At 42.0% G+C, this 25,117-nt stretch overlaps 1 protein-coding gene and 1 long non-coding RNA gene across 2 annotated transcripts in view; both read left to right on the forward strand.

The window, feature by feature from the left end:
• LOC146005725 (uncharacterized) overlaps positions 1 to 25,117 on the forward strand; it is a 286,436-nt gene that overhangs the window by 222,226 nt on the left and 39,093 nt on the right. Inside the window, exon 23 of the mRNA XM_083145153.1 lies at positions 1,176 to 1,335. Coding sequence (XP_083001279.1) covers positions 1,176 to 1,335 — 160 coding nt within the window. The remainder of the gene's footprint in view (positions 1 to 1,175; positions 1,336 to 25,117) is intronic.
• Positions 13,344 to 16,112, forward strand: LOC146079537 (uncharacterized). Its single transcript, XR_014474593.1, has 3 exons — positions 13,344 to 13,561; positions 14,593 to 14,865; positions 15,953 to 16,112. It is a non-coding gene; the product is annotated as an uncharacterized LOC146079537 (long non-coding RNA).

The following is a 25,117-nucleotide window of genomic DNA, read 5'->3' on the forward strand; positions in this document are numbered from 1 at the left end:
TCATTCTGCACATTTACACAAGGGAGCAATGTTTAGCAACTGAGCATGCGCTCAAACATTTATACACACGTGCAGCCACATTGTGTGAGTGGGCACAGTGAATTGATTATTCACCAGCCACTCGCACACAGCCGTGCAGGTGGGGGGCATGGGGTGTTGTGCCATGGTCGCACCCATGGGAATGCCCAGCATTTCTTGGGCGGTCCCATGAAAACGCTTTGTGTTCCCATGGAAATTCACCTGTGATGCGGGTGCGGGGATGTTTTTGAATCTAATGCGGGTGCGAATGTATGTTTTTGATAAACATCCATTAACATGTTTTCCCAGATGTATTTGCATTTACGAAGATAGTGTACATTTTAAACAGTGAAACAGCACAGTCCCAATGGTCATTATAATTTGTGAGATTCAAAGAAGTATAGCTTCTAATATGTAATTACAAAGTGACTAGGTGTGTTAACACTTGTGAAGAAATTATATTTATTGTATTTACACATATTATTTTTTACTCATCATTTTATTTATAAAGAAATCATTTAAAGGGTATGCGGTCAATGGGTCGACAATAATTAGGTCAACAATTAGGTTGACCACTGTTGGTTGACAGGCCATAGAGTGACACCTTAAAAATGTTGACATGGCTTAGTTCGACAGGGAAAAAAGGTCTACATACAAAAGTTCAACATGAAAAAGGTCGACATGAGGGGACGCAGTGCAATGATACTGTGTCCATGTCGATGTAAGTCGAAAGACACCAAAACATGAAAATCTTATGTTGACCTTTTCCACATTAACATATTGCTTGTGTAAACATTTTGTCCCTATTGACCTAAGACTTATTGGCCTTTTTAAGGTGTAGACCAATGGCCTGTTGACCAATAGTGGTTGATCTATTGAGTGTAGTCCTTAATTGAGTCAACCTTATGTCCCATTTCCATTAAAAGACCAGTATTGGGTCAAGATCATCTCTTTCAATAGAGGATGCTGCTACAATACAATATATTCCACAAGCTGAAAACATACTGTGTAAATATCCTCAGTGAGCACAGCAGTACCAAAAGCTTGTGAACTACATTTTAAATGGCAAAGTGTTATATTGTATATGGGCTGTGATGTTATGGGAGCTGATTTATAAATCACTACAGAGCAGTGTAACCTTTACATATGTTTTCCAGGATACATAAGGAAAGTTGGATACTGGATGTATTTCAGCGCATTAGTAGTGATGAAGGAATTTGTCATGTACCATATGATCTGGAAATTTCAAACCAAGAATTGAGTCATATTGTAAGAAAAGCAGAAAAATGGAGAGGGATCAATGGAGAACGAAGAAAAGTAGGAAAATAAACATTACTATCTAATTATCATACTTGTCTAATTTTAACACCTCAAGATTCCCAAAGAGGAAGTAGAAAAATGAGGTCTGGTGGATTTGGGCTGCAAATTGACTCTACCCCCCCCCCCCCACACACACACACATACACACACACACACACACCCTTATCCATGTGCAAAGCCACAATTTGCAGAACCGGGCAGCAGTGGGTTCAAATAATACCAATAATTACATGGGATCTGGGTTGTAATTTTAGTCTCCATCACAGAAACAGCCCACATGTTTTATCACTGTTGATTGCTATTGGCAATCTAAAGGGGGATTCACGGAAATCATTTTCAAATTCTTGATTTGCTGATCCCCATATAATCGCACCCTATTACATTTTTGAATTCCATACTTTTTTTACCACTAAATGTGCTATTACTTTTCACCCAATGTCTTTTTGTAGAAATCTGACATGCCAAGAAAGCACATTGCAACTGGTGTAACAGAGCAATAGGATCAGGCAATTGTTTTATTTTGCTTGTTGCACGAAAATACATGACTTGGCAACTGGAGATGTGTGGCTAATTTGTCCAGAATTCTGAATCAGCTGATGAGGGCTTATCCAAACCCCTTCCCAGGGTTCAGAATTAAAGTTTTAAATTGGAATTGGAATTCCAGGTTTTGGATTGAAATAATTACATGATTTTAGCAATTTTTATAGAATTTTATCAATAATTATCAATTCTCTATAATTTTTAAATCGAACCAAATTCGACTCAAAACATCTGAAGGTGGCTTTGCTTAAACCAAAATATGATGATGAATGACTACTAAAACGTGGGGATCAGCACACATCTCTAGTGGCAATTTACAATCACTGAGCCATTATATTCCCGGCCCATATAATCAGCATGTGCTTGAAAAACTGGTCATAAAGTTAATTATTTATCAGTTTAATCAGTGAATCTCCAACAATTAAAATCTCTTGTACTGTTTCTAATTTTAGCCACACATAAATGGACTGATGCAGAGCTACAGTATTGTTATAAGGAGCATAAATTACCTTAAAAAAGAGAACTAAATTATAGATATTTTCGCACCTAAACAAAGTCATGCACATGAAGAAATGCGTCACTCTATTAGCAGCATTTAAGCAGGGTTAATAACAATTCATTAGGATGAATATGCATCTGCTCTTTAGTGCAATTTTTGCAGGGTTACATGAGTCAACTTTATTGTAGTCATCACACAGTATATTAGAAGCTCCATCCCACCTTACCTCAAACTTGCCTACATTGTTTGTCTCTTCAAAACAGGAGACTTCAGTGAAAGGTTTACATCTTATTAGACCCTGTTCCAAACCTGAGAAAATTGCTACAATTTGCAGGTCTGCAGGTAGGGGTTGGGATAAATGAAGTGATTCATGCAACTTAGCTACACTCCCTCCACCCGGTGCTGCAGTTCCAGTGACTTTCTCTTCATCCTGCCTACTTCACTAGGAAGTGGGTGGGATACCGGAAACTGTCTACTCTGCTGGGGGTGCACGGTACTACCCAAAACTTCTTCCACAATAGTTAGAATTGTGCATATATGTGCCCACTTTCTGAGTATGTGAAGAGCTATTTAACAATATGTAACACAATTTGTCATATACCAATCAGATTATGTCTATCGGTACTTATATGTTAGTTGGGCACCCGTTACGTAGTTTGCATAGTGGTGTATTGAGAATACCAATACACCACTATGTTAGTTACGTAAACTACGTAAGTTACGTATTTGGAGCTACGTTAATACATAATGTTTCATATCCCCACTATCCACGTCATTACCTCCACTATCCACGTGGGTGTGGAGTTAATTTTATAAAGTGTGGCGAGCCACAGAGCCCGAAGCGTGGCGAGCCCCGCATGGGGACGCGTATTCCCTTGAGGACATATCGCTATGCTCGCCACGCTTTGGGCTCGGTGGCTCGCTGCGGTCGCCACACTTTATAGAATTAACTCCACGCCCACGTGGATAATGGGGGTATGACATGGATAGTTGGGGTATGACGTAGATAGTGGGGATATGCACTCCGTGGTTCCGCCATGACAGTCCCAGTGCTTTGGGATGGCCATCGACCATCGATGTTTACAAAACATCAATGGTTTATGGCCAATGTCGAATAGTTTTGACATCGATGGGGGAGAACCAGATGGTTTCCCACCATCAATGTCACCATCCCTGGATGACCATCGATGTGTAAAAACATCGATGGTCATCCATTGCATACTTATACACCATCGATCATCAGTTGCACTTTTGCCATTGATTGCAACCATCGATGGCAAAGGCAACGATGGCCATCCCTGGATGACCATCGATGTGTAAAAACATCAATGGTCATCCATTGCACTTATACACCATCGATGGTCAGTTGCACTTTTACCATCGATGGTAACCATCGATGGCAAAGGTGGCTGGGGGACCATCGATGGCAGAGGTGGCTGGCTTGTGCCACTGGGGGAGCCGGGAAAACATGTGATGCTCCCCCAGCGGCCGCATCGTGTCAACGCCGACCACCCATCCTCCCGCTCGCATCACCGCCTCACCGCCCACCCTCCCGCCCGCTGCCTCACCACCTGCCCTCCCGCTGCTTAGTCGGCCGCCTGGCAATGGCTACGCTGACAATGTATCCAATGTTGTCAGTGTAGCGTAGCCGGGCGCCCGGCTAACATATAAGTACCTGTCTAGCATTTTCTAGGAAACAAAAGAGAAAAAATAGACAGAATTTGATTGGTTGATAATGTATGTGCAACATCACCACTTTTACTTTTTAGAAGCTTTAGGAAACTTACCCCTAGGTGTCCTTCATGAAAGTTCAAAAAGGGCACCTCACATGGCAAATGTGATTGCCACATTGCATGCCTGTTTCCCAAAAATTGTACTATTTTTAGTCATAAGTTTATTGAGTTGTCAAGCTGGTGACATGTATGGGTGTCCAACGTTCTAGAGCTGAGCAGATCTATAGTGTATCCTGGCCTTATTTACATACAAAAACTAGATTGTTCGGTACTTGTGAGTTATCTGGGCGTCCGATTTTTTGATTGTATGCCTTAAGTTAAGGCATACAATCAGATGCGATGCGATACGATATCGCATCGCATCGCATCGCATGCGACCATCGGATGCGATGACCCGATTTTTCCATAGGAATCAATGTTAAAATGGACTGAGTCCATTTTAACATGGAATTCAATGGGAAAAAGGGGTCCTTTTCATACCCCTACTATCCAAGTGGGCATGGAGTTGGATATAAACCTGTGGCGAGCGTAGCGAGCCACCGAGCCCGAAGCGTGGCGAGCGAAGCGAGCCCCGCGAGGGGACGGTATTGCGTGTCCCCTCGCGGGGCTCGCTACGCTCGCCACGCTTCGGGCTCGGTGGCTCGCTACGCTCGCCACAGGTTTATATCCAACTCCATGCCCACTTGGATAGTAGGGGTATGAAAAGGACCCCTTTTTCCCATTGAATTCCATGTTAAAATGGACTCAGTACATTTTAACATTGATTCCTATGGAAAAATCGGGTCATCGCATCGCATCGCATCGCATCCGATGGTCGCATGCGATGCGATGCGATGTCCCGATCCGACCCGATTTAAAAATCGGACGCCCGGATAACTCACAAGTACCGATTGTTCTGCAACATAAAATTATTTAACTGAAACCAAAAATATTGAGAGGACAATAAGGCAACAACTTTGACACCTTCCAGGTGTCCAGGGCACATTTATATATGATAGAAAGTATTACACCCAGATTATCTGTCTGTGAATGTGATAGGCTTATATATATCCCTAACCTTTATGAACTATTTTACTAATATAGACTCATATGTACAGGATGTTTTCATTTATATAATCAAATCAAAAGATTTATGTGTGAAGATGCATGTTTAGCCTAAAAAATATGCGTTCTAACTGTAATAACATATTTTTTAAATTGACATCTATTTCAAATGTACTGTGCATAATACCATTTGATATTAGTCTCTAGAAAGCTAGTAATACATTACCAGGTAGTCTCAGGGTGTATACAAAATGGAAATGATACAACATACAAATATCCTATAAATACCTTCATTGTATTTGATTGTTTTCAAATTCAAAATGTTCAGAGACCGAAGAACATTTACACATCTTGCAAAATAGTTACTTAAGATAATAATTTTTAGGGTATTGCAAATAAATTAAGTCTTTTGGCTATAATACATTTTTAGAAGTTAACAATCTCCATTTCTCCCCAAGTTGTGTCTAACAGATTATTGCAATCAGCACCGAAACAGAAGACTTGGAGCTTAAAATTAAATATGAATATGATCATTCTAAAATCGAAGCCATTTGTAAGTGTGAAAACCATGTAATTGGTTAAAAGACAAATTATACATATTACACATCCAATTTCTTGACTTGATGCTTCCCACCTCGTCACTCTTAATGTAAAATGTTTAATACATTTTTGACAGTTAATGACATATATTGTATTTTTTAATATAACAATAGTAAAAGCCAACATCCAAACCTATAATTACAATTTGTTATGCTTTGCACTCAAGCCATGACCATAAACACTAACATTAAAATAAATTGTACTAGAATATAAATCATATTTTGTCATTATATCATATTTCATTAGTAACTTTTGAAAATCCGATCTCTTCAATCTAATTTGTTTGCTTGTAGATTACATAGTTAATTATTAACATAATTAATGACACTACTGGAGAAAGCATAATAGTAACATCAACATTAACAAAAATAATAATAATAATAATAATAATTGCAAAAAGAAAGAAGTGGATATCTAAATATAATATGACTGCACCTACTATTTGTCATTTTAATGAGTTTTGCATCTTTAATTAGATAACAATGTTTTTATGATTAGGTCAGAATGTGTGAGTTTCCCATTATAATTCAGTTCGCAAAGTAAACTTGTAATTTGCTTTTGCAATGAAATGATCATTCAGGAACAAAATGTTATTGGACAATTTTTCAAGCAAGATGGAAAAATATACATATAATAAAAGTGTACAGAGAACTTTAATTAGAAAAAGATTTTCAGGTACACCACATAAATTGATATGTCACAATTATACTAGCTGTAATATAAATACATTTTTTAAAAGCTTGTTACACTGACCTCCATTCACAATGTATTCTTTGCACATAGTTCCATTTTCTCTCAATCCATTAATTTACTTTTATGGTGCATGTATGTGTTGTAAAAAGAATACAATTATTCAATTGGTGATAAGGTACCAAACATTTCATTTATCAGGATTCCATTTTTTTCCATATTTACCTTCATAAATGTAAAAAAAAAATAGAATTTACTAATGGAAATAGTACAGTGCTTATCAGTACAGGGTAAAATTAATCAGAAATTGTTATTTTTATTGCATACTAGTTACCAGCACGTCAGAATGAAGGAACAACATAACAGTAATATAAGCACCAGTGGCTGTACATTGCCAAATGGAGCACACCATTCTAATGGTTGCCGGTGTGCAATTCACTTGATTTCCTCCCACATAGGTGGGGAGCAGTGAGCTTTTTATTATATAGGAGGGTAATGTGTGCTCAATGAGACATTAGGAAGAACTTGTTGGGGTGAAAGTACTTGACATGTTAATGATGTTAGGACATGTTTAGACTTTACCTGGGTCCTGGTTCACATCATGTAAGTATTATGTGGAGTTAAACTAGAATGTGTCCAAACTGACAAGTATGGTTAACACTTAATTCTTGGCACATAATAATTTAATTTGATGGACTAATATATAGTATTTTGTTTGAAACATGTGAACATCTACTGTATAAATGTAGCCAATAATATATCTGCATGCTAAAATGTTTATCATAGTAGTGTACCAGAAAAACAAGTTATTAATAGGAGTGCAAACATGTTGAGGCGAGACGTGGGAGTTCTGTGCTTCCTATAGTGGCATACCTTATCATTATTTCCTTGAAACAGTCCAATATATATATCCAATTAGGTACTGTAGATAAGTAGCATTAGAAATTGCATATTATCACTTTGTTAATGTTCATTTCTATCAACTATCTTTTTTTCAATCAGAAAAGGGGAAAAAAAGCCATTTGGTGGTATTTAATGCCGCTATATAGCTGAAAAAAATGGCAAAAATAGTGTCCGGTGCCACATTCCATCTATTCAATCTTTTTCCCTTTTTTCCCCGACATTCAGAATAAAACCGAAAATCGTAAAAGTCGTAGATCTGCAAATTCACGTCTTTTTTCGCGGAAACAGATGCTAAGTTGAAAATTTAACGGCCATTTCCATGAATGCAGACTTAGCTTTTCATAGAGCTGAGTCTGCAGCCACGGATCCCAGTAGTTTTCCTAGTTAAAATGGCCATGATTGAAACAGTGAAACCCCCTTATTTCTGAAAACTGAAGAATGACCCCCATAGTATACATTTCTAGAAAATTCAACACTATATTACATGATATTTTAACATATAACAATCAGCAGCAGATTGGTCATGACCCTCTTTAGGAATTGTTCTCAGTAAGCAGAGGGACACCATTGCCTCATGGGCCCCCATTAATGTATTTCTTTTAAAAAAAAAACAAAAAAAACTTTTGTATAATTTATTTTTACCTTGCATTCTGTACTGTCTTACCAGGAGTTGACCTGGCATATTAGTTACTGACCCAGACATTGGTCCACTTCATTTAGATCTTATTAAATGTGATGTGTAAAGCAGCAATTGTTTATCTATCCATCAACTTGCCACTGCTCAACAACCTATCGCTTTCCCTCCTCCCATCCACTGCCACCAAGGAAAACCCATGGAGTCACAATACGGAATTTTAGCAAGAAAATCTACAATTGAAAGTTATTACAGGTGCAACTAGCAATATTTTAAAGAATGGACTTCGTCTGCCTTCTTAGTTGGCTACGGTTTCATATATGAGGCAGGTGTTTATCTTGCCATAGATCTCATACTCTAGTTAATTCCCCCTGCGCTGACCAGGCCAGTGCTGGTTTCATATTATTACTTGGTTTCAAATTTCCAATCTCCTTGTTATAGGGTGATCAGCCTGGCCCTGCCTTTATAGGATACTACATACTCTTTGCCAAACTGCTTTAGCAGGAGCCAACATAGGTTATAGCATGGGTACAGGATAGCCAAAATGCTGATTTGCACAGTTGCATTATACTTTATTACAGGGAAGGCTGCAATAATTGCACCATACAAGTCACATTCAAGATCATTACAAATCCAAGACATGAGTGTACACAGAGGAAACATTGAATACTAATATTATAATAATAATAATATTTCCACACAAAACACATTGTTCTGAAGGACAGTCTATATTTTTTTCAGCAAATTATCACTTACTGTACATCTATTTTTAGAGCACATAGAAATTTCATATTTAATTTTTTAATTGGAATTTAAAAGATTACTTAATATGTGAGAAATACAGTGTAATTTTAAATTAACTTAATTTCAATTTTTTACAGTTTCTATTCTATGAAAGGAGGTAGACTACTCTGGTGTTTAAAGAGCTTTGGATAGTGGTGTAAATATACATAGTAACAGTTATGTTATCAGTATTTCATCAAGAGCCATTGACATGTGTTAAATACTAATGGCCCTTGATTGCCCTCAGGATATTTTTACTTAAGAAGTCGTCAAATGTTGCATTGTGGGTTTTTTCTTCCTCCTAATAAATTAACTGTTCTACTCTATCCATCTATCGTCCATCTATATAATTTATGTCCACAGGGAAGCTTCAAAAATTAGTGCAGCTTAGTCTGCAGCAGTTCTCCTTTGTAAATCTGTCATCAGTGAAATGTTACAGATTTGTTCACTAATGAAGAGAAAACATTTTCCGATCTCACTATTATACTCATTTGCTTAGTGATTTTTTTTATTTTAAATAAAATAATGAATCTGATAATTAACCACTATAGGGAAATATCCCTATAGTGATTTTGGCCACTGGTCCATACATGTAATACTGTACTAAAGGTGCCCATTCATGTTACAAGGGGGAGTCAGCCCCAATACAATGGCAAAAAAAGAAAGAAGTAGTCGCTACACAAGAAAAATTTAAACAATAATAATAATAATGATGCTTTAGATTGGTCAGGTGTATGGTGAAAAAGGTATAAACAATTTATTAAAATTTGGACATCAATTAAAATTGAAACAATAAAAACAAAAATGACACTGATGTTATAGTCACCCTTCGATCGGTCAGAGAGTCCGGTCCATTAGTAATTCTGCAATTGTAATCCGTTTAGGAAATTGGATGGGTATGGATCCACACCTTAAAATAATTCCTGTTTGTGGATGATTTTCAGGAAATGGAGTGGGTGTCACAACAAAGTGAGGGGCCAATTCACTTTGCTGGAAGTAGGATTTCTCGGGAATTGGTGGGTGGGTATGCCAGAAGAATCGATGGTATGCACTGGTGGGGAGCACTGGAACCTCTGCTATCTGTGCCGGGCTGTCTTTAGGGGGTGCCGTGCCTCCAGCTTTAATGGGCCTCGGATGGATGCTGGGACCAGAGTGCCTCTCCCACCGGTGGTGCAGGGGTTATCTGTGTAAGGCAGCAGTCCCACTGGAAAATGATAAACTCCTTGCTGGAGAGGTGAGGGATCCAAAATCAAATACAGGGACCGTAGGTGCCGAATCTGTAGGGTGGTGGGGGTCACTTGAATGCATCTGAGAGGTTTTGCGATGCGATGAGATCTAGTACAAAAAGTATGTGCTGCACATACTTTTTGTACTAGATCTCATCTCATCTCATTGCAAAACTGAGATGCGATGAGATGCGATATTGTATACAATAATTGTAACGTGTATGGGCACCTTTAGGCATTTTTAGAATGTTTTGTATTTTTGTTTCATTTTTTTTTTTTTTTCATATTACCACATGCAATTGTTTGGAATCCCATAGTAATTCTACTTACTAATAATGAATATATTTAATACACACATTTGCTTTTTATATCAGTTTTCCTCATAACAAAAGCATTAAAAAAACAACAACTCCTGAGCTCTAAAATTCCATATTGCAGAGATTATGCACTACACATGGGGTCTGATTCTGATTCACTTGCAAAATCTAAATTCTCTCTTTAATGGACAAAACCATGGCCCTTATTCTGATCGGTGCGGACTTTTCCGCATTATTTCGGATGGCGTTTTTTAGCCGTCTGCACATGCATGGAGAACGCGACGCGCATGTGCCACGCATGGTCTCCGTACATGTTCTCACTAATCCCGTACAGAACTGTGCACCGCATACATTCGGCCAATAGGGGTGTGTTATGGGCGTCATGCGGAATGACACAGGGGCGTAGTTTCAAAGTGGGCTAAACTGGGCGGAAACATGGGCGGACACGGGGGAGTACACATATATTGGTAGGCGTGCATTCGGACAGCACGCCGAATGCACGCGAACAAAAAGGGAAGAAATGTGCGGTGTCCAAAAGGTTACTTTTGCTTTGCAGACACCACTCGGTCATGCGCTAGGCAATCGGAACGCCTAATCAGGACGGACGCACCTCAACCAATGTCACCTGAACCCAATACAATCACATACTTTACCCATTACTTGTTAATTACACGCTTCTCACTGCTACAATTGGAAGCATTTCAGCTTAAAGGGAACATTACATGCTGCACTTGTCACACACTTTAACATTGCAAATAATGCACACAACGTAATAATATTAATACTAATACACATGCCACTTCTGCATGTCTAAATTAATACAGACATTTGTGGGGCCAAAATAACATTTATTAAACAAACTTAGGCAAAAAATGAAAATACATAACAAAACAAATGGTACCATACCAGGACCAAATAAAATAATAAAGAATAAATAGCCACAGCAGAATCATTGGGAACACATCAGGTGGCTTCACAACAAAAGTACAGCACCAACACTTCAAGTACAGCACACTGAAACAGGGCAACAGAGGAACCAAACATGACATTTGAACCGCGGGCAAAAGTGGTGACCCTGGGCACGGATTTGGACACAGGCTGCTGACACACACAGCTCAATGGAAGATTTGGGAAGACATAACGGTGGAGATTAATGGGGACACAAGTTCATTTGCGAGCACGTTTGGCCCTGGCAGGCTCCTTGCCACATGCAGCAGCTCTTGTGCCTCGTCCACGGCCAGAGGCTGATGGTGGCTCATGTGGAGCGCATGCTGGTGAGGGGGTGGATCTTCTTCCCCCTCTGGCAGCAGGGAGTGATGAGGATGGTAATGCACCCGAAGCGGGTGACATTAGGGCCCTATTGCTGTTAACTAGCTCCACCATAAGTTCATTATGGCGGAGGAGGAGGTCGTTTTGCCGCAGGGCTTGATCAGCCAGCACCTGCAGGCTACCAGCAATAGCTTGTTGGCTGCCAGCCATAGCTTGCTGGCTGGCACTCATAGCCTGCAGGCTCTCAGCAATACTCTGCTGGCTGGTGGTCAAACCCTGCAGCACCTCCTCGGCCCTACGCACCCGCTCGAATGCCGACTCTCCCTGCTGCACAATACTATCCAGCACACGGCCCCACATGGACAATTCAGCCGCGGACAATCCCGGCGGCTGCTGCACGGGCCTGCTACTGGGGCCAGGTGGCACAGACTCCACAACCTCCTCAAGAGAATCTTGACCAAGCGGTGGCGATGCTGTTGAACAAGAAAATTGAAATTACCACACATTCCATGCAAAATGTTAAACATCTACTTATGGCCTTGCAAATAATTACCTTCTAGAGTAGAAGCCATCACTTCCGCTGGGGACTCGCTGTCTATAGTGCTCACCCCCCGGACCTCCTCCACTGCTATACAGCACTGGGCCATCTCTTCCAGGGGGGTGAGCTTCAGCTTGGATGGCATGGGGCCAGCCCCAGAGGTCTGGCTGTGTTGCCACCGGTCGGTCAATTTCTTCTTGAGGTTGCCTTTGAAGTCGTGCCACCTGCAATCAAAGTGTACATATTAATACATGTAACTCCTCATGTTTGCTGTAGCACCCATTGCAATCTGAAACATAATACAACATGTGGCTACTGACACCAAACTTACATTATATTCTTTTTTCAAACCAATCCTTAGAAGATACAAAAACAGTCACCCTCCAATAACTATCAATTCAATGTCATGGCCTACATGTCTGTGCGTCCAAGCAACGTGAACACCCATTGCCCAACTAGATCTAATATTGAATGTAAACATTACTGGACTTGTACTACTCTAATGTAACACACATGTACTTGCCTCTTCTTAACATGCTCTGCCTGTCGAACTTGTGGAGCCACTGCATTAATCTCCGCCGTTATCTCCTCCCAGATCTTCCATCTCCTTGTGTGTGTCAACTTCACCGCTGGACACTCAATTAAATCACGTGCCCGGGTCACCAGGATGTCAAGCTCCCGCGGTTCATATGCCATGTTTCTTGTTGTGGGTTCCCGTGTTGCCCCACTGCGGCCACGGGCACTGGCACGGGCACTGCCACTGCCACGGCCACGCCCACCGGTTGCTGTACCTGAAGTGCTGGGCTGGCTACTCTGTTGGGAAGCCACCTGCTGTGTTCCCAATGATTCTGCTGAGGATGGCCCAGCTGCTGATTGGCCTGCTGTTGATGGGCCAGCTTGGTCCTCTGGGTTGAGGGGTACATAGGTGGTGTTGGCCTCCATGCGGGCCAACAGATTCTGCACCACCTGCTCTTCCTCTGAGTCTGACCCTGCCATGTTTGCAACAAGTGTTTGCCTTTCTAGGACCACTTTAAATACTATTTCTGTAATTGGCGTTAATCAGCTGCAAGCTGCGTTCCGTACGGCCGCGTCCCGTACGCCAGCGTCAACCGTGCGGCACATACGGGCCGCCCCTTGGTGTGGAAAATATTCCCAAAAAACCTGGCAAACTCAGTAAGTCTGATTTATTTGCTAAATGCAGATTCCAACACCAATGACCAAATACAACTGAGGTCAGACATGACATGTATATTTGATTGTACTTCTGTACTGTGCACTTGTTTGCTATGTAGTACAACTGACACTACCCATTCCATATGTCAATCCAGTCCACCACTTAGCCACAAGTAATCAGTGCTAGCATCCAAATCACATGTGAAAGCACTCCAAATTCAGGCTGTATGCTAGCTACTTTTCATTCCACCTCTGTATTAGGGGCCAGTAGAAGGTAAGTGTACACATGGCAGCATGGGCAAATTTTTGGAAAAGGTCTGCCACTATTTGCTATGTTTCTGTTGCATAGCTTTCATTATAAAATACCTGTTTACTACCTTGGTGAGTTAGGTGTTAGTGTCTAGTGATGCAGACTATTTCACCTGGTGCTTATACCCATGTTTGGGGAATGTTATAGATTATATATAATGTGTTTACATCTTAGTTTAGACTGTGTGTTTAGGATGGGGGTGCGATGCAATGGGTTAGCCGTATGTTCGGGCGCATACACGCTGTTAGTGTAAAAATGAACAATAAAGTTAATACCAAATATCACTCTAACCAACCAATGACAGCACATGATAGTTTGATTAGTGCCACTCCTAAAATGGCTTCCTACTAGCGTGCAGAACCCTTCTCCACTGCGGAGCTACTGGCGCTGGTAGGAGTGATGGAGAGGAGACTGGGGCAGGCAGGCCCCTTCATAACAAATAGGGACAAGCGCCGGGCATATGTTGCGGCCCGGCGCCGCATATTCGCCCGCACACATGTGCGGAGGACCATCGCCCAACTGGAGAGGCGATGGTCCGACCTGCGGAGGCGGGAGCCGGAGCGTCTGCAGGCTCTGAGGCGGCGTCTGCAACGCTGTAAGTATTTTGGGCAAATACATATAATTGACAGAGGGCAGGATTCGGTCTGGTTCACAATTTTTAAAATGGAGAGTAACAAACAGGCAGCCAATCAGCTCCTACCTGGCCTTTTACAACTACAGTCTGTGACATGACAGGAAGGATCTGATTGGCTGCGTGTTTATCACTCTACATTGTATCACTTTTGAAGGCTAGTGCATCTAGGCCATTAAGTGTTTGCATTTTAACATTATTTAATATTAATATTACATGAGGTCAATTGGGTGTTTATGACATAGAAAAGCCATATACTATATGTGTGATATATCACACATATATAATGTGGTTATGAGATGTACTTGTTAGAGTAATTTAAATGGGAAATGACACTCACCCATTTTGTTTGTTTAACCCACAGCGCGGGAGAGAGCCAGACAGGCCCGTGAGGAGGCCCAGGAGGTGGGCAGAGAGGCGGACAGACAGGAGGTGGCCAGTGAGGAGGCCTCCCAGGAGGTGGCCATTGAGGAGGCCAGACAGGCCCTGAATTTGGTCTCAGAGGAGGACACGGAGGAGGCACAGGAGGTCGGCCAGGAGGGCGAAGTGGAGGAGGAGGAGGTGCCCCTACCCCTGGACGATGTGCCACCACCTCCAAATGAGGAGGATGAGGACCTGGTGGAGCTGCCTGGCAGGGGTAAGTAGACATAATGCTTCATTACTGAGTTAGGTACAGGTTGTTATGTCGCACAGCTGATTCAATTTTCCTATAATATAGTAAAGAGTAGTCCCAAAAAATGGAAAACAACAGACACACTTTGGTCTTATAGGCCCATGCTGCAAACGTGCAATCTGGATGCTCATGTAGGTGATGAGTGTTAATTTATGGATGCTCTTTGTATAGAAGCAACAAAAACACTTCAATGGAATATGGGCAGGCCTGATTTATACTGGAGTCCCATGTGGGCAGTTTGCATGGGCCCCCCTCTAGCCAGTGTGCCCGTGTTGTTGTCATGTATTTTTGTAAGGTATTATGTATGATGGATTGAGCTTAGAAATTGTTAGTTGTATGGAAGCGGATTCGTTCTGCCCTTTCACCTATGTGTCAAATGTGACAAGGAATCATGAAGTAATGGGCAGAGGAAGTAGCCGAGCATTTTCCTGTGGTATCTATTGTATCTATTCTATCTATTCTATCTATCTATCTATCTATCTATCTATCTATCTATCTATCTATCTATCTATCTATCTATCTATCTATCTATCATGCAGTTTAGCTATTAAGCAGTAACATGCAGGTATATATGTATGGGTCAATGTGGCATGTTGTAGTGGGTGTATGTTTTGAGTTGAGTGAGGAGTCTTTGGCCAGGACAAGTGTGAGTGATCCTCAAGTGTGGTTGTGTTTTTGCTATATATATTGTGAAATGTATATGTCACACAAGTGTGTGGGTGTGGTGGCAGCATCATGATCATATATTTGATGACATAACATACAAGAGTGGATAAGGTTTTTTTGGTATGTATGATTTCGCATGGTGTAGGTCATGGGTCTTCAACCTTTGGCCCTCCAGATGTTGTGAAACTACATGTTCCAACATGCATTGCCACATTTTTTCCTATAAGAGCATGCAAAAAAACCTCAGGGCATGCTGGGACATGTAGTTCCACAACATCTGGAGGGCCACAGGTTGAAGACCTGTGGTGTAGGTACTTAGGATTGACTGTACAAGGTGTACGTGAGTAGCATAAATAATGTTGTACCCCCTTTCTCATGCACACAGATTATCAGGAGCCACCCCAGGGAGTCAGAGGGGCTCTCATGAGCCTACGAGAGGACCTGAGGCGGATGACGGCTCATGTGGAGGACCTCTGTGTCCTGCTGTTGGACGAGTGATGGCGGTCCATTTTTTGTTTTTGTTCAAATAAAATTTTGCACTTGTTTAAGAAGTTGTCTGTGTGGTATTTTAGTCTTTAACATTCAAAGTATAAAAAGCATTTAACACACAAACATGTGCATGTTTAGATATGTACACAGCAAAAGGGTAGATGACATTTTTATCCCCATAGGGAATGTTAGGGTTAATGTATAGTGCTTGTAAGTGTTTAAGGATCAATTAGCTAAATAACAGATGACCAGAAGCAACAATCTGTTCTCAAAGTGGTTTGCTAATTGCATAAGTGTGTCATGTGATCTATGTGGGAACTCTGATAACAGTAGTCTTGTTGTATGCGGAAGTACACCGCATGTGTGCGTAGTGGCCGGTTCGCGTCCGTTCTGACGCGGGAAGGCCGTGCATACGCGGACAGACCGTGTAGAATCGGAGTGTTTCCCCCGCACACGCATGGTTTATATGTCGTCCGTACACACGCCCTGTTCTTACAGAGTGAGTCCGTCCGAATGCGGAGGACACGTGGGCGTTTCTATGGACGATGGCCGCGCGCTGCCGCACAGCGATGCGTGCGGCCCGCACCGAAAGAATTCGGGAATATCCGCACTGATCAGAATAAGGGCCCATGTGCACTGCAGGTGGGAAAGAAGTAACATGTGAAAGAGAGTTAAATTTGGGTGGGGTTTGTACTTCAAACTGATATCTATATTGCAGTGTAAAAATAAAGCAGCCAGTATTTAATCTGCACAATAACACCCAAATCTATCTCTCTCAGCCCCACCTGCAGTGCACATGGTTTTGTCCAATTGAATTTGCTTTTGCAAGTGAACCAGAATCAGGTCCACAGGTCCACGGGCGCTTATTCAGGTTGGCTCGGTAAGCTGTGAACATTGCAGCCTACTGAGCGCCTGAGGTGCTGTCCGCCGCCTGACCTTATAGAACCCCCCACCACCAAATCTTTATGGAAACGTGCAAGTGCATGTGTACCAGAACTCATCCCCTTGCATGAACCGCTAGCAGGAAAAATAATTTGATGGTTGCCAACCATGAAATGATTTGTGCTGCCTTTGCAAATAAAAGTCAGTCTCAACTGACTTTTATTTGCGAGCTTTGGGATGAAGACGGGGTGTCATCGGCTCACCGCGCACCCATGGGAATGCCCATTGTTTTCATGGGGGTGCCCATAAAACACTGTGTGTTCCCATTGTCCAGCACTGTCATGGCCCCTGGCCCTCCCTCCCTGCTGCGAATGGCCCAGTGAGTGTGTAACTCGCCATGGCCGTTCACTATGTGCAAACCCAGACCATCAGGGCAGGGGCAACATTTGGATCACTGCGATTTATTTTTATATTCCAATACTATTAGGGCCAGATGTACTAAGCTTGGAAAGTGATAAAATGGAGAGTGATAATGCACCAGCCAATCAGACCCTACCTGACATATTACAGGCTGTGTTTGAAATATGACAGTTATTGGTTGTTGGTGTATCACTTTCCATTTTATCACTTTTCAAGGTTTAGTACATCTCGCCCTGAGACTGATTATAAATGAAAAGTCTGTCTATAGTAAACCTGATTCCAAACCTTCCATGGTTTGAAACTGAATAAACCAGAAGGTATATCCATTGTGAATGTATGAATAAATGTTAGATTTTAGCAGATGGTAGATTGTCCATTTACCTGAAACTTACAAATCTGATGTTTTAAATGACAACATATGATGTAGTCAACTAATGGCTGATGTAGAGTGCCAGCTACAGAGCCAAGCAATACCAAGACAAATGAACATGCGAAAATGAACGCTGTATAACAAATTTATGGCAAACAGTGGAAGATCTCACAATCATCTTTTTAAGCAAGGGGGTAGGGTTTTGAAAAAATGGCTTTGAATTAATTTGAGTTCTGACAATACTTATCTATTCATGTGAACATGCAATGAAATATAGTACCAATTGTTCTATATTTCATTGCATGTTCCCCCTTGATGAACATGAGAAAAACAAGCACAGGAGGTGGAGAAGAAGTCACAAACATCAAAGTCGCATGAATAGATAAGTATTGTCGAAACTCCAACTTAATTCAGCCCCATTTTTCAAAACCCTACCCCCTTGTTTAAAAACATTTTCGAATAGGATCAGTAGGGGCTGATCCAAGATCATTGAAGAAAAGGCGGCAGAATCTTAGGAGCACCCTATTCTCTAAAATCCATCAAAAGGCCATTATATCTTAGAGATAACTAAACATAACAGATTTAATTTGTTATCATCATTATTATAATCATCATCATAAATAATGTCAATATTTAATGTGGCCCTCTACATTCCAAGAAGGATTGTATTTTTTAATTTAGATTGGTCCTTGCGACAGTTGAGCTTACACATTAATTCACTACTGCAGGTGAACAAAAACAAACTAGAGTCAATTTATACAGATTCAGGGGCATATTCAGTTGGAGGTAAAACATAGAAAAATCCCACAAGCAGTGTTTTTCTATTAAGTTGAATAAGAGAAAAGTTTTCTTTTTTCCTCGCAGACCTAGTGCAAATCTAATTTTTTCCTTACAATTTTATTTTAAGGAAAAATTGTAGTGACTTTTTGCGGGACCACTTCAACGCCCCCTCCCATGACTAATTAAGCAATTGGAAGCTGACAATTAATAAGTCCATAATTCTGTACATTCTACCAGCACCTCCATTTTGTCCTCCTCTTACACAAAAAATGCTGGTCTTCTACTGAAACGTGTATGACATTGCTTGTGTGTAAATGTGTGAGACCCCTTGGTGTGTGAGAGATGCCATCAGTCAGTGTGAGCATGAATTGTCAGGTGTAAGTGTGTGTGTGTGTGAGACCCCTTGGTGTGTGAGAGATCAGTCAGTGTGAGCATGTTTTTTCAGGTGTATGTGAGTCCCAGTCAGTTGGTAGTGTGGAGCTAGCAGCAGCTTGGCACAAGAGCACCCACAACACCTTTTATTTTTCTCCCATGGGATTTTAGATGCTTAAAACTTTGATACCATTATTTTTTAATGAATACCCATTGGTTATAAGGTTCACCAAAATTGCACAGAATTAAATATGCTACTCAGTTTACATTGACCTTTACCTTTCTTTAACAGAAGAGCTGTTATTTCCAATATATAGACATCATCCTCTACAGATAGCATTGCCAACTACAGTAGGTCCAATACCGGATTTTTGTAAAAATGGGAATGTGCACTAAAGTCCAATAATATATTTTTTCTAAGAAATATCTGGCATCAAGACAATTAGAAGTGCTGGATTTTACAACCCAATGCTTTGTAAATAAATGCCATAGTCTATGCCCCTAAGTAAGTGTTTTTGGTCATATTTAAAAATAATAAAAGGGCAAACAGAAAACAATGGCTACATTTCTATTTTATTTCAGTTCCATTAAATTACAAATTAGTCAACTATTTCAAATGTAACAATAGTAGTCCATTAAATATTATCAATACATTGTACTACATCATGGTGCACCATCAATTGGTAAATTCTTCTATCAATGTCTGTATTTTTCCTCAGTAAAACCCAGCTATAATATACTATTTATCACTAGTATAGAAGAGCAACACCAAAAAGGTTTAGGTTTTGGTATTTTACTCTTTTGGTAAGCTTAATTATAAGGGAGGTATTCAATCTGAGTTTCCGACTGTTGGCAAGTCCCGGAATTCCGGCCATTTTTTCTGGTTCCAGCACTAATTCGACAGTCGAAATTCAATGTTCCAAATGTCGAGTTTTGGAAAGTTTGTGGATCTGTGAAAATGGCGTGGTTTGTAAGGGAATGGATGTGGATTCAACAATTCACGGCCTATTCTGACCAGTTTCTTCTTTAAAAAAAACCCACAAAACTGACAGCCTTCAATGCTGTCAGAAATGTCAGCATTGACTAGATTAGTTTCCCGATATTTCCCCCTGTGGAAAATATTGGCACAGATTGGTACTGCCCTCAAACTTAAGTTTAAATCATGATTTTTCATAAAAAAATACTTTACACTTCAAGGAACAGAAGTCGATAATGGTAGGCTTTATTCTTTTCTTTGCCTATTTTGCCTGGATTGCCATTAAAGTTTTGCCATTGCAGAAATGCATGAACCTTTTATGCACATGACCTTTTTGGGAGCAGATCAAATTCTTCCTTTTTAAAAATTGTCAAGATCAGGGTGACCTTAACTGTTAAAAGATGGAGCTAAAGTAACGCAAAACAAGCTATACAGTGTACAATATGAAAGAGATGAAGAGACTAAGGGGGTTATTCTAGTTTACTCACAAAGTCACAATCACTCTCTAATGGACAAAACCATGTGCACTGCAGGTGGGGCTGATGTAACATGTGCAGAGAGAATTACATTTGGGTGTTTTATTGTTTCTGTGCAGGGTAAATACTGGCTGCTTAATTTTTACATTGAAATATAGATATCAGTTTGAAGTACACCCCCTCCCAAATCTAACTCGCTCTGCACATGTTGCATCAGCCCCACTTGCAGTGCATATGGTTTTGTCCATAAGAGAGAGATTGTGCCTTTGCGAGTGAACTAGAATAACCCCCTAATTTACTGTTTCCCGAATTCACCAGTACTACTTCAATATGAATAACCACTGTATTTCCAATAACACTCAAATGGCAACTGCATGTTCTTATAGACAATCTATTGGCTTGGTCTCTTGTTTACTCTCTTTTAATACAAAATGTTTATTTCTCTCCTGTAAATTGTGCATTTCTACAGTATCTCCTTCCTACCAACATATAATCGAATCCAGAAATGGGCTTACAGTTTTTTAGTATTATGACTCTTAAAAATATGTACTACTGGTTCTCTTTTTTTGCTGTAACTTTCATATTGTTGGAAACAACCACCATTCTTATTTGTAAACAATGGCGCAATAGGGGGGGGGGGGTACTGAATATCTAGATCCCCCCTCCCTTCTGTTTGGACATTTTTTTGTGTGTCTCCACCTAAGACTGCGATCACAGACGTGCAGATAACTCTGAACAACAGAGATCTCTACATGCAGTGTCCAGCGGGGAGCTGCTAAGCATGCTTATCTACAATAGTTCCCTCCATATTGCTGTTATTAATGTAGTACAATGCCTTGATAGGCAAACCAATGTGGAGGCTGATGACACTCCCTATGGAGACTGGCCACACCTCTAAACATGAGCCCCTGTCACTGCTTTCTCCTAGTGGAATCTTCATGCTTTTGACACTGGGAAAGGATAAATAAAATAATTTTTGCTTTACCGTTCACATTATTGACAAATAGTTGTAGATCCATTTTCTGGATAACCTTGGGAGCAGATTCAATTAGCCATGGTGCTTTGACGTGAGCGTGATGCATTGACAGGTGCTATTCATTTTCCAGCCCACTGTAAGTCTGCAGGATGCACTTACTTCAGTTTTATTTTTGAATCCTCCTTAGTTGAAAACAGAAATCTGTGGTACTGTGTGTAGGGCGTATTGCCCTTAGGGCCTAATACATTCCTAATCACTGCTGTGCATATTTGCTGTGTATTGCAATCAGATAGGCACTGCCCAGAATGAAATCCCACCTCGTACAAATATGAGAATGAATTTAAATGGTTTGCTGATCCCATACCATCTGCAAATCCATTTGCAACTCACTCACCATCTAATGATTTTTCCAGTCTATGCGAAAGTGTACTGTATAACTCTGACCCTTCCACAACTCTGCGACAGAGACAGGCTGTTCGAAGCCGAATTCATGTGTTCTGTAACTTTCAGAAAACCTCCAGTTACCACCCCCAAACGCTGGGTTCATATCAGTCAAACTGCGAGGGGATTAGATTCATCAATGTTTTTTGTAGAGATGAGCGGGTCCGGATTCCCGAGATCCGACAGATCCGAATATCGGGGATCCGGGCCAGATCCGAGCCGGCTCGGGAGTTCCCGCCTGAATTCCGGACCAATAACGAGGCCGAACGTCATCATCACGCTGTCGGGATCTTATAAAAGACGCACGCGCGCCCCGCCATCTTCACTCCAATCTTGGAGAGGGAAGAGGGTGGTTGGGAAGCTCCGTGTGCTCCGTGCTGTGCTCTGTGCCATGTGCTCCGTGACCTGACCTGTGCCCTCACTGCCCTGTGCTGTGCTCCGTGCCATGTGCTCCGTGCTGTGCTGTGCTCCGTGACCTGCCCTCACTGCCCTGTGCTGTGCTCTGTGCCATGTGCTCCGTGCTGTGCTGTGCTCCGTGACCTGCCCTCACTGCCCTGTGTTGTAGACTTGTGGCCTGAGCCCTGTAGTGTGATTTAACTAACTAGGTGCTGCAGTGCTCACACGCAGGGGCTGCAGTGTCCACTGTCCAGGGGCTGTCCTGTGGCCCGTGCCCTGTTGTGATTTATTTAGCCCTAAGCCCTGTGTTGTGATTAATTTTATTTAGCCCTGAACCCTGTGTTTTTTTTGTGATTTAACTAACTAACTCAGTGCTGCAGTGCTCACACGCAGGGGCTGCAGTGCTGCTGAGTAGTACACTGTGTACAGGGGCAGCATTAAGGGGCTTTGTCCAGTGTGATGGCCTATATCTTATCCATTGTCCAGTGTCACGAGTCACTCATGACATATATCCTGTGTCCTGTCCTGTGTGACGACTGACGACATATCCTGTGTCCAGTGTGACGACATATATCCTGTGTCCAGTGTGACGACATATATCCTGTGTCCAGTGTGACGACATATATTCTGTGTCCAGCGTGACATATATCCATTGTCCAGTGTGACGACATATATCCTGTGTCCAGTGTGACGACATATATCCAGTGTGACGACATATATCCTATATCCAGTGTGACGACATATATCCTGTGTCCAGTGTGACGACATATATCCTGTGTCCAGTGTAACGACATACATCCTGTGTCCAGTGTGACGACATATATCCAGTGGCCAGTGTGACGACAATATATCCTGTGTCCAGTGTCACAAGTCACAACATATATCCTGTGTCCAGTGTGACATGTAATGTGTGCCGGCATATATCCTGTGTCCAGCGTGACATATATCCATTGTCCAGTGTGACGACATATATCCTGTGTCCACTGTGACGACATATATCCAGTGTCCAGTGTGACGACATATATCCTGTGTCCAGTGTGACGACATATATCCTGTGTCCAGTGTGATGACATATATCCAGTCTCCAGTGTGACGACATATATCCTGTGTCCAGTGTGACGACATATATCCTGTGTCCAGTGTGACGACATATATCCTGTGTCCAGTGTGACGACATATATCCAGTGGCCAGTGTGACATCTAACCATTGTGTGACGGCATATATCCAGTGTCCAGCGTGACATATATCCATTGTCCAGTGTACAGGAGCTGTGTCCATGGGCGGTGTCCAGAGGCTGTGTCCAGTGTGACGACTGTGTCCATTGTCCAGGGGCTGTGTCCAGTGTGACGGCTGTGTCCAGTGTACAGGAGCTGTGTCCAGGGTGACAGGCTGTGTCCAGTGTCCAGGGGCAGTGTCCAGGGGCTGTGTCCAGGGGCAGTGTCCAGTGTCCAAGGGGCTGTGTCCAGTGTGACAGGCTGTGTCCAGTGTAAAGTAAACAAAAAAAAAAAAAGTAATAAATAAAATAAAAACACATTTTTGGAGGATGATGGAGGAGGAAATAGTGGGAGTGCTGAAGCTGCTACCACCAGTCATGACAAGGCTGATACCTCTTTGTATTTGCTGTTTGGAGCATTTCTCTTTTTTGGGATAGTTTATTAAACTGCCACCCTGTCTGCCCCTGCAGTGCCGCTCTGCCAGGTTGGAAGTGTAAGGTCCACATGTATGTGATGCCGACTGTTGTCGCTTAGCTTAGTCATCCAGCTACCTCGGTATACCCTTTTGGCCCAACTACAGTAAATGAAAACAATTTTGTAAGCTGTGAAGTGATCAAAATTGACTAGAAATGAGTGGAAACTAATGTTATTGAGGTTAATAATACTTTAGGGGCAAAAACAGGCCCAAATTCTGTTATTTTAGACATTTTTAGCATTTTTTCATAAAAATCCAGATCCAAAACCAAAACCCACAAGGGTGGTTTTGCCAAAACCAATCCAGATCCAAAACACGAAGGGAGATCCAGATCCAAAACCAAAACCAAAACCCGAAAAAGTGGCCGCCGCACATCTCTAGTTTTTTGTTGCTGTTTGGTCTCGTGCATGCATGCATGCTATGATTTACACACATGAGCAGTTGTTTGATAATCGATAGGATTGTGAATTTGCACAATAGTGATCAAGTCTGAATACCATGAGTGCGGCCACCATGAGCATTGGCATAGCTATAGGGGGTGCAGGGGGTGCAACTGCTATGGGACTTGGGCCTCTGGGGGATGCACGGGTGTGTGTGGCTGCCTGATGACATCCACGCCACTGAGGGGACCCACGCTGAGGAGATCCTCCCCTTATGTGGATACCACTGAGGTGCACTGCACTGAGGTTCCGGCGCCGATGTGGAGGTACTGTAACAGGCCAGTTTATACTGCGGGAGGGCATGGGGGGCACAGTTCATCCTGTAATGCCTGGGCAGGTGGGGTGGGATGGATTAAGATCTACCCTCTATCTCCTCTCTGTTTTCCTCTGTCTTGCACTCTCTCCCTCCCCAGCCACCTCTCTCTCCTGTTTTCTTCCCTCCCCTTTCCCCTCACCCCCCTTCTCTCTCACTTCCCCTACCCCTCTTTATCCCCCTAAACCCCCCTTGTCTTACCCCCTCACTCATCCTCCCCTTGTCTCATCTCACTCTCTCTCCCCCTGCCCCATTCACTCTCCTCTTTCTTTCTCTCCACTGTTCCCTTTCCCCAGTTTTCTCTCAACCCTCTTACTCCCTATCACTCTGCCCCATTCTCTTTCGCCACCCCAGCTATCGCTTTTCTCCCTTTCCCCACTCTCTTTCTCTCCCCCATTCTGTCGCTCTACCTGGCACTCTCTCTACCAGACCCTCTACCTCTCTCCCTGACATTCTCTCTCACTCCTGCTCATACCTCTCCATTTCTCTCTTGTTCCTCTCCTTCTCTCTTTCCTTACATTCCTTCTCT

Source organism: Crinia signifera, chromosome 5 (assembly GCF_055691185.1).
Source record: "Crinia signifera chromosome 5, ASM5569118v1, whole genome shotgun sequence".
NCBI classification, from domain to species: Eukaryota; Metazoa; Chordata; class Amphibia; order Anura; family Myobatrachidae; genus Crinia; species Crinia signifera.